The sequence below is a fragment of the Oreochromis niloticus genome, unplaced genomic scaffold (genome assembly GCF_001858045.2).
Source record: "Oreochromis niloticus isolate F11D_XX unplaced genomic scaffold, O_niloticus_UMD_NMBU tig00007896_pilon, whole genome shotgun sequence".
Taxonomy (NCBI): Eukaryota; Metazoa; Chordata; class Actinopteri; order Cichliformes; family Cichlidae; genus Oreochromis; species Oreochromis niloticus.
The window spans coordinates 54,141-65,671 of NW_020328831.1; the positions used below are offsets into that span (position 1 = coordinate 54,141).

Genomic DNA, 11,531 nt, shown 5'->3' on the forward strand with positions numbered 1-11,531 from the left:
CCTCCTCGACCTGCAGGTCGCCCAGTGTACTCTTTGGCAGAGTGCACACTAATTCTGGTTTTGGTTTGTGATCGCTCAGTTTTGACAGTTAAGCTACGGTGTTACAATGAATCAGACATTCAGATATGACTGAGGGTAGCAGAACAAAATCTCATCCAGTGAATCGCTCGTGACTATAAGTAAGAAACGTGCTGGTCCAGTGCGGGGTTCACCTGCTATTTATGGACTTGAGTTGACTGTGACGTCACGGCCTGGTTCTCTTGCCTTTCATTGTTGAAACCGGCCCCGCCCACAACAACGTTCCCTATTGGCTGACTGAAAATACGTAACACCCAGAAAGAACGGGCTTCCAGAGTTTCTGACGTCATGGCCCGACTCTCCCCTTTAATGTTTGAAATAGGCCCGAAAACCATTTTCACCACTTACGCAAAAGCTCTTCTCTGTGGTAGAAAACCTTTATTTTCCACGCTCTCTTCACTTCCATCCGCCTCTGTCACGTCTTTTTGCCCACTCTGAGATTATTGCCTGTGGTCCTGTGGCTTACTCATAATATTTTAAACAAGCGGGCGAACTGATCTATTAATGTTTCCGACACACAGTTTACTTCTAACTGCGCTGATTTTCTACAATGAAAAATGACGTCTTCGTTTTTTGTGTGTTATATATATAATGAAAAAAGCTGAACTCTCCTCTGTTTAGAAACGAATGCAATTTTTTAAATCAACCTTAAAACCAACCACACCGATAAAAGCGATTTGCTGTTTTAATAACGTTTAATTGCCACTGCATGAGCTCATCTTGTGTTACATCCTTAAGAGAGAGACCTGCGGCTGCCTCCTTCCTTTGGCTCCTTGGGTGTCTTTATCTGAGCATCACTTTTGCCTCCACTATGACGCCCCTGGTAGCAACATTTAACTTTCAAGGCTGTTTACAATCAGACAAAATTTGACCTCTTTGTGTAAATACACAGACGGATTCGTGAGCTCAGAGGTTACTGACTAACATCTACCTGTGTTACTCTTTCTTTCCCTGTCTCCTCAGAGCCTCCAGAAAGTGTCTCCATCAGCTTTGTAAACCACACTGGGATGATGTTTGAGAATCAGCAGTACACCCTGCAGTGTAGCGTACAGAACGTAGCTCCTGTTCAGAGCCTCACTGTGACCTTCTACAGAGGAAACACAGCACTGGGTCACCTACAGTCCAACAGTGAACAGAAGAAACCAGTGAATGAGACCTTTACTCTGAACATCACTCCCAGTAGAGAACATGATGGAGCCCAGTACTGGTGCGAAACCAAGCTGGAGCTGGGACCAGATGGACCACAGCGTCCCCCAGTGGTGACATCAGAAAAACTCCCTGCTATAGTTCACTGTGAGTCTGAGAGAAATAAAGACGTTCTTTGTTCTGTTTCTCAGAGTTTGACATTTTGAGCATGATTCATGTCACTGGTTTGGTTTTGTGTCCTCGTGAGCGCTTTGAGGAAGAATCGAAACAGTAAAGAAATAGTGTTTTGATTCTTCCTCATAGCGCTCATCACTGTTAATGAACAGGCTCTAAATAGCACCATCAACAAACTGCTGACTGACACAAGCTGATGAACATAGTGGAGGATTTAGCTGTTTACCAGTAAAATGTTTCCCTCAGAAGTTTGTGGAAAGCCAGAATAGAAGTAAACTTTGTTTGTGAATATTAAAAAATAATAATAGTAATTGTGTTTAAATCCTAAATGATAAAAGGTCGGCTTTACTATTTGTTTAAATGTGGAATCAATACAGAGTAACAAATATGCAATAAAAGAATAAGTGTATTTAAAGCCACTCCAGAAGAATTAATCATGATTTGTCTCCTTTCAGTGTCATATGGGTTGAACAATTCTCTTACTTCTCTGAACTGTCAGACTGACCTCTTACTGTCATGCTACGTGTAATTTAAACTTTATGTCAGATCTTTAGTGTGGCGAGCATCAACCTGTAAAGTAAGTAGAGCAGTTAAACATCATGAAGTGGACAAACTGACAACAGAGTATAGCAGCACAAAGTGAAAATAAAGTACAGTGGGCTGAACTGTCGACAGTACTTTCTGTTGTATATTACACCAGAAATGTGTTTTAATTTATAAATTATTTTGATTTTGCTGAAATTTTGCTTCGTATTTTAATCTCTATCAATAATCACACAGATGGGCCTGAGCTAAAGGAGCCACCAAATCCAGATGTGATCACAATCACAGAAGGAGACACTCTACACCTGAACTGCTCCTCTGTGGGAAACCCCAGCCCCTCATACACCTGGACACTTCCAACAAATAGTCCTTCCTACAGTGGCAGCGTTCTCACTATTAAATCTGTCGGCTTTGAGCATGAAGGACAGTATATCTGCACTGTGAGCAACACAGTAGGGACTGTCACCAAGGAGTTTAACATTGATGTACAAGGTGAGTGTTGTCAGATACTTCCTGGAAAACGAGTCACTGAAGTTCAATCACAATATTACTTCACAAATTAAGTTCATTGTGAGTGTTTTGGTGTTTTTAGTTTGCCTGGTATAAATGATTCTCCTTTCCTTTCTTTACCCAACCCCCGACCCCACCTCAACCCAGTTCTACAGTCAACTCCATCCCATATATAATAGCTGGGATGATACTGGGAGCTCTGGTCCTTGTCGGACTGTCAGTGGGATGCTACTGCAAACACAACTGAATGGGACACAGCAAACTCAGTAAAATTATTGTTAGTAACAGCTGAAGAAATGACTGGTTAAATACTTGATGAATGGTTAATATGTATTTTCGATACTGATTCTGATGAGCAGCTTGTAACTGTCTATCTTCTGTAAGTAGACTTGCTGTTTGGAAAAAGCACATTTCCAAGGGAAGGTCTCCCCATTTTTCTATCTTTTTGTTTAAATGTGGTGTTCAAACTGGGCCCACGGGGTCTTTGAGGGTCTCTGCTAAATAAATGTCCCCTCTGTTCTTCACCTGTTTGCTGATTCTCTTCTTAATCATTCTCTGCTTGATAATGCAGGCTATTTTCACTCAAACGTAAAATCCTTAATACAGCTCATAGGTATTCTCTCGATCTCATACATTACTTCACAATGTCTGCACATTTTCTTGGGATTATTCAATAATGCCACTTTTCCTCTTGAGTTGAATTGTATAAGAGTTGTTTTTGGAATAAAATGTGTCCTCATTGCTCAGCATCTTGAATTTTATGTCCTTTTCTATTCAAAATGCAACATAAAAGGGACTTTTAGTCATTATAGCTCACAAAGTTTGCTTTGTTTGTTTGTAATGCTGATAAGCAGCAGATTATGTATCCGATTCAATTCCATCATACTCCTGTATCCATGTGTATCCACCCTCAAGCCTTGTCCTCTGTTCTGTTTTGCTTCTGGACACTTGCTTCAGTTCCCTCGTCTCACCGTCATTCAGTTCAGTTGGTGTTATGCATATATTCTGTGTCTCTGGAAATATTGCTGTTAATCATTCATGTGTTTTATATTCTATACAGTCAGACTTCATTGAAACGGTAAGATTGATCTTATTCACTTTTTGGGGATCCTGTTCAAACTCCTGTCACTGCTAGGATCTCCTTCCTCTATGATGGGTCATCAGATACTTTTTCTTACTGTGGACCCATTGTCATTTTTTTTATAGTAGATAGTAAATAAAGAGAACTTCTCTGTCATTTAGTTGTTATCTTTTACTTAATTACTTTGCTAAAGCATGAACAGCTATAAGAGAAGTTCATCCTGTAACACTTTAAGAAACAGTTAAAAGTCCAAAATGTTTCTCTCCTGGCATTCAACAGCTGTCAAACCTTTTTGTAAACCTCAAAGTCTTTTTCATCTTGATTCACATTTCTGCTCTTATTCACAAACACTTTGTTATTTGACCTCCACCAGTTTCCAGTCTCTGTAATAGATCTGTCCTTCTGATGGCCTTGTGAGGATTATCACCACTTCTGGTTTAACTCTCCTTGCCTCTGATGGCCCTCAGGCTTTTATTCGAGGCTTTGTCTTGTCTCTCCTGACATCTTCAAGTCTTCCTCAAGCCTTTTTGCAATCAGTTTCAATCTGTATCCTTCTCAGTAACTTTTCCTCACCACATTATGTCAGTCTGTCTTTAACATTGAGCTGCAGCTAATGTCATATGACTTATTTTTCTCAGAGGTGTTTCTCCCTGCCACGGTATGACTGGTCTTATTTTTTGGTGGGGGCGACTCCACTTTGCTCTGTAGCTTCATCAGAGTTCAATCAGCAGCTACTTCCTTACTTACATCTTTTCCTTTCTTTTCAACTCTTGTCAGTCACTCAGTGTTTAAATTCTTAGTGTTTTTAAAAACTGCTTCTCAGGTGGGGTATTAGCCCTAAATTATGCTGAGGTCACACTTTTGGAATAGGTGCTGCTATTTCTGCAACCAGATTTCCTCATCCAATATTAATAACTGAGCTGCTGGTCATCATCAAGCTATTTGGCGTACATCAGTTTTGACTCTGATGTCATCTTTTTACCTCAAAACAGTCCAGGTAAGCCATGACATCGAGCTGGTGGTGGTAACAAACCATTTTTATTCTCATTTCTGTTCGTCTTTACAAAAACTTTGTTCTCTAAACTTTGTATAATAGCCTCTCCTGGCCTCCAATTACCTCTTAGCCTTATTATAGGCTCTCTTCTTATCTCTCTTTATGGACTGATAGCTCTCAAGCCTTTCTTTCCTTGCTGACTTCATTACTATATTCCAGTCATTTTCTTGCCCACCTTGTGTGAGCCAATCAGCTCCCATTCCATATACTTTAAATCTCATTGCTCTTCTGTCATCCTGCCTGTCAGACTCTCATTTGTGTAACCTTTGTCTCACCGCTTTCCCTCAGAGCTCCATCCAAGCCTCCATCTTCATCTCTGGGGGAGTCCCATCTAACTCCTATCACTGCTGCGATCCTGTTGTGATTTGATGGGTCATTGGCATTTAATCATCAAACTGCGTATCTGTGTATCTTTGCCTCAATAAATGTTTTGCTGATGCCTTTGGTTTATTTTGTTCAGCTTAAGTACAAATTTCAAATTTCTAGTTTAGTTATTTCATTTCAGATTCTGGTGTTTACTTGTGATGGGCACTATGTGATGGGCACTAAACAATGTCAACCTTTGGTTATAATGGACGATACATATTTTCCACTGGTGGCTACATCATTTTAAACAACCAGCCAAACTGCACAGTCCTTTAAATCTATACAACAAGGTTTCTAGAGACCATCTAAAGCAGAGTTGGGCAATTAATTTAACATGACAAACTGGATGCATCACTAAGCTGACTCAGTTCTGTTCAATATTAATTTGATCTTTTTTCAAAGTGTTGGTGAGAGTAGAGGCCACAGATAGGCAATTAAGATAAAACAGACAGTGTTAAACGATATTCACCAAATACTGTGAACAACATTTGCCTATTGTTATTACATTTCAAAGACTTAACTTTTTACACAGTGTTGTGGCCATTTTTATATAGAGCCTTTTGTCAACCCTAACTGAGCCAGCAAGGGTTCAGCTGATGTTTTCCACCCATTTGACTAGAGCTCAAAGCCTTTCACTACCAGGCCAGCTCACCTGAGTGTCATCAACCCTATGAGCTGCAGTATAAATGGACCAGCTCTGCTATATTATCTGCCTCTCAAGAGTGGTAACCAGACTCAGTCGTACATGTACAATAACAGTAATGGGCTATTCTATTGTATTCTAAAGATTGAAGATTGCCACCCTTAGGAGGAAGCTCATTTCCACCACTTGTATCCACGATCTCGTTCTTTTGGTCACAACCTACAGCCGTGACCATAGGTGAGGGTAGGGATGTAGCTCAACCAATATATTGATACGATCTGGTGCAGAGTCTGCATCACTGCACCAATCCATTTGTCGATCTCCCGCTCCCTTCTCCCGTCACTCGTGAACACACCATGATATACAAAAACACTTCTCCAATTGGGGCAGGAACTCGTCCCTGACCTGGAGTGGGCACTCCACCTTTTCCAGTTGCAGACCGTGGCCTCAGATTAGGAGGTGCCGATTCTCATTCCCAGCGCTTTGCCCTCGGCTGCACTCCAGTGTGAGCTGGAGGCCGTCACCTGATGAAGCCAATAGAACAACATCATCTTTGAAAAGCAGAGATGAAATTCTGAGACCACCAAGTGGAAGCTTTCCTGGCCTAGAGTGTTCTGGTGCCCTGTGGACTTACGGACACCCTTATGTTACAACATAGTGTTTGCACAGAAGTCCAGTAACAGAACACCGCTCGGGTTCAGGTCTGGGAGGCCGTTCCTCTCATTCACGCCCCTCCAGTCTCACTCATGTTTCCCACATGAGCGTTGAAGTCTCTAAGTAGGACGACAGAGTCCTCAAGTGGAGCACCCTCAAGAACCCCGTCCAGGGATTCCAGGAAGGCCAGGTACTCAGGCACAAACAACAGTCAGGAGCTGTTTCTCAAGGCGCAGGAAACACACCCACTCAAAACCCCAACGTACAGGGAGATACTCAGATACCCACCCCAGCCCACCGCCTTTCATTATTGCAATAAGATCATGATGGTGTAGCATTTGATTACTAAAGGAGGTGTTGAGACATCAGGTCATATACCAACATGAAATTCTTTCCTTTTTGTTACTATATTTTATCTTTTCAACTGTGTAAAGTATAAAACAAAGTTTTTAATGAAATTGTGACCATGTGCATCTTGTTTCTCTACCTGATTAATTCTTTTATAATGTGAGAAAACAAAATACAGTACACAGGCAACAGATTTATTCAATAAACAGACGGAACGTGATCCAGCACTAAAAGCTATGTAATGCAATATGTAAACTGCTTTTTCCACAAACATTTGCTTCAGTTGCATGCTGTGTGAAAAGCTCTGCTGGTTTTAAATGTGATCACTGGACAGAGAGAGAGGTGGTGTTTATGGTGTCCAAGATAACAGGATCTATAGCTTCTCGTGCCAGTGAAGGCTGCTCAGTCTGAGCAATTCAGGTGAACCTTGGAAATGACCAGAAATCTTCATTTTTCTGATCTTTGGTGTCAGCAGACCCGGGCAGATGTGGTTAGAGATTCATCTCCCAAACTGACTCTCTAGTCAGAGTTTCCAGAACATACGGCTCTGTCTCTACACATCCAGCTGAGCGCATGCTGTGTATGTCTAATTTTAAGGTTTACTTTTTTAACACTCAGATTACTTTAATAAATGCTTTGTATGTCAGAGGGAAAAATGGATTTCAATGAAGCTTAAAAGAAGAGATATAAGTGATATGTCTGCAAATCTGCATATTCACTGTGAACCACTGTTTGTTCATTTTATCTCGTGTTTTTGTTTTGTTGTTCTTCATTTTGTCATTTTTCCATTATGTGTTTTATCCTATTGTAAAGTGTCCTTGGGTGTCTTGAAAAGCGCTTTATAAATAAAATGTATTATTATTATTATTATTATCATCATTATTATTATGTGAGGGTTTTTCTATCCTAGTAGTTTCAGCATCTGAACAGACTAGAACCAGTCAAGGGCTGACTTACAAAACTGCTGTTCTTACGTTTTCCCTAATGCCCTGTTAAAAAGGTGTAACGCTCCATACTTACTCACATTATGTAAAGTCAGTTGAAAAAAAAATTCTTCAGGGGGATACATGGGAACCTCCCCAGGAAGCAGACCTGACCTGCCTCTGTCGGGCTTCCTGTTTGGTGATTTTACGACACTCACTTTCACTTTCACTGAAGGCATGGCTGTTATAATAAAACAAGCGGATGCACTGCTGAAAAAAAACAAACAGCCTTCACTGCCAGCATTGTTCTCTGCAACAGAAAAGCAAAACAGGAAACTCAGAGCCCATTTCCTTTCGAGCCACCTTTGGACTTCATGTTTGATCATTTTCTTCATCACATTTGATTTCAAAAAATCTAGCTGGGACAATGTTTATGCATTTTATTCTTCTGGTTTCCTACTCACTTACTTTTCTGTGCACCCACCAAGTGTCCAGCTTTGGTAAGTGAAATGTTTTCCAGCTATAAAAAGATAAACAGACTGTTTATACCATAAAAATTTATTGCTTCGTTTCTTATTTTCATATCATACAGCTGCTAAATGTTGATGAACACTGATGAACTCAGAGGCATTTTTACAAGTAATTTAATGAAGGATTAAATATTTATTTGAAGGCAACATGAGAAACTGGATCTGTTGTGGAGGGCAGCACCAATAATCTGAATTCAGTTATGCTCAGGATTAATTTACTCTATGTATAAAGTGCTGCTGGTAAGAGCAGATGTTACAGTTAGAAAATCAAAAGGTGAAATAGATAGCATTAGTAGTAGTAATAATAATAGTAATTATTAATAGTAATAATAGTAATTTTATCAGTATTTAGCCAATATTACCCAATACAGCTAACAAGAAAATGAGCACATTTTTGTCAAATTTCAAAGACTTTTCATTTTTTACAAAGTGCTGTTGCTATTGTGTTTGCAGTTTAATTTATCTGCAGTTTTTCACCTGTTTTCTTGTTCCGTCTGTTTTGGGATTGAACAACTGCATTAAAGTCAGACTGAACACTGTCAAACGCTGGAAATTCTGTATCTGGATTTGTTAAACTTCATACTGAGAGTGTTTGTTCACATATGAAGGTAGATCCAAAAAGAACAAATAATAAAAATCCAGCAGTGATGGGGAGGGAAAGAACTAAATGGTAGCGACGCACCCCAGGAAATATTACATTAACCAATACAAAGGTTTTACCGGTTGCCAAGGCACACAGGCTTGTTATTGACAGGCTAATCAAAAAATTAAAAATTAAATAATTTTATTAAACAAAATATGGAGCTGAAACAAGAAAACAGTGAATTAAGTGGCAGGACCTAAAACAATTAAAAGATCACCCTTTATTACCAAACATGGCTTATAAGATTCAAAGATTCACTGCCACTATATTGCCTTAGTGAAAACAGCAGCTCAACAAACTACTTAACAGACCTCATGGTGGGATCCAACTCACCACCCTTTAACAGCCAAACAATCGCCAGGGGAAAATGAACCCGATCAGCATCGCTGTGGCGGGGCTGTGATCGTTGCTACCGTCTATCCATCCATCATGACGGGAATGAGAACCAAATGTCAGGAGCCTTTGAATAGGCTACAGCTGCTCCTTATAACCAATAACCTAGTCGAGGGGTTCATGCAGCTTATACAGCTTGAACAAACTTCTACAAACTCTAACCCAATATATTATTTGTTTATTTTAATTAAATAAATAAATAAATGAATACAAATTAAAATTGCAATGCATTTTTTATCTCAAATATAAGATTGTTTATCTTTTTAGTAATGCCACACTTTGGGACTTGATGCTTTTATTATTAGTCTTAGATATTTAATTATTTCCTGATATCTCATTTTATCAAATTAATCAACAAAGTTTCAGTAGAACAGCTTAAGTGCTTCTTGGAATTGGTTCTCCAAAATCGCTGGACCTCTTCTGGAGCGATGGAAAAAAATTCTTCCTAAAGATGTTTCTTCATTTGGTGTTTTGCTGATGGCCCAAAAATCAGACAATAGGTTTCTGCAGACAGGTTCATGTTTTCCTTACATTCATTTCCCTCTTCAGGCAACTTTTCTTTTCAAAGTTTTCTTCTGGTTTGCTTTTTTTGTTAAAAAAAAAACAAAAAACTGAACCTTGAATCTTCCCGGACTTTCAGTTTCCAGTTTCACCATTCTGATCAATTAATTTCTCCTCTTGTTTATCAACTTTATCCAAGTTGATCTACCCAGTAACAACATTTGATGTGTTTCTTACAGATCCTAGCTGCACAGAGTTTCCTGTGTTCACTCCATCTGCACTGGTAGTGAAGTACGGTGACCCAGCCAATGTTACATGTGATGTATGTCAGAAGGACTGCAGGGGAGATTCTTTTGGTTTGGAGACACCTGTAGGAGAAGTTAGACAAAATGGAACCACGATGATCTGGACGGTTGACAGACTGACTGAATGGGACACATATCTCATCTGTTATTATAACACTGATGATGGTGATCAGTGTACTAGCACTGTGGATATAACCATCTACCGTAAGTATACTTACCTTAGAATGTGAGACGTTCTAGTGAACTTTACATCATTTGTAATCTAAATTTGACCTCTTTGTGTAAATACACAGTTAGATGGATTCATGCTCTCAGCAGTTACTGACTAACATCTATCTGTGTTACTCTTTCTTTCCCTGTCTCCTCAGAGCCTCCAGAAAGTGTCTCCATCAGCTTTGTAAACCACACTGGGATGATGTTTGAGAATCAGCAGTACACCCTGCAGTGTAGCGTACAGAACGTAGCTCCTGTTCAAAACCTCACTGTGACCTTCTACAGAGGAAACACAGCACTGGGTCACCTACAGGCCAACAGTGAACATAAGAAACCAGTGAATGAGACCTTTACTCTGAACATCACTCCCAGTAGAGAACATGATGGAGCCCAGTACTGGTGTGAAACCAAGCTGGAGCTGGGACCACCTACCACAGCGCCCTCCAGTGGTGACATCAGAAAAACTCCCTGCTATAGTTCACTGTGAGTCTGAGAGAAATAAAGACGTTCTTTGTTCTGTTTCTCAGAGTTTGACATTTTGAGCATGATTCATGTCACTGGTTTGGTTTTGTGTCCTCGTGAGCGCTTTGAGGAAGAATCGAAACAGTAAAGAAATAGTGTTTTGATTCTTCCTCATAGCGCTCATCACTGTTAATGAACAGGCTCTAAATAGCATCATCAACAAACTGCTGACTGACACAAGCTGATGAACATAGTGGAGGATTTAGCTGTTTGCCAGTAAAATGTTTCCCTCAGAAGTTTGTGGAAAGCCAGAATAGAAGTAAACTTTGTTTGTGAACATTAAAAAATAATAATAGTAATTGTGTTTAAATCCTAAATGATAAAAGGTCGGCTTTACTATTTGTTTAAATGTGGAATCAATACAGAGTAAAGATAACCTGTAAAGTAAGTAGAGCAGTTAAACATCATGAAGTGGACAAACTGACAACAGAGTATAGCAGCACAAAGTGAAAATAAAGTACAGTGGCTGACTGTCGACAGTACTTTCTGTTGTATATTACACCAGAAATGTGTTTTAATTTATAAATTATTTCTATTTGCTGAAATTTGCGTATTTTTCCCTCTATCAATAATCACACAGATGGGCCTGAGCTAAAGGAGCCACCAAATCCAGATGTGATCACAATCACAGAAGGAGACACTCTACACCTGAACTGCTCCTCTGTGGAAACCCCAGCCCCTCATACACCTGGACACTTCCAACAAATAGTCCTTCCTACAGTGTCAGCGTTCTCACTATTAAATCTGTCGGCTTTGAGCATGAAGGACAGTATATCTGCACTGTGAGCAACACAGTAGGGACTGTCACCAAGGAGTTTAACATTGATGTACAAGGTGAGTGTTGTCAGATACTTCCTGGAAAACGAGTCACTGAAGTTCAATCACAATATTACTTCACAAATTA

At 39.7% G+C, this 11,531-nt stretch overlaps 1 protein-coding gene across 1 annotated transcript; it reads left to right on the forward strand.

Annotated features, from left to right (window-relative positions):
• Positions 1-431: 431 nt before the first annotated feature.
• On the forward strand, positions 432-2,724 carry LOC109200846 (vascular cell adhesion protein 1-like). The gene is made up of 5 exons (XM_019356404.1): positions 432-445; positions 817-901; positions 1,042-1,371; positions 2,179-2,433; positions 2,607-2,724. Exons 3-5 carry the CDS (start codon positions 1,086-1,088, stop codon positions 2,696-2,698), a joined length of 633 nt encoding a protein of 210 aa, XP_019211949.1. The 5' UTR covers positions 432-445; positions 817-901; positions 1,042-1,085; the 3' UTR covers positions 2,699-2,724.
• Positions 2,725-11,531: the final 8,807 nt, after the last annotated feature.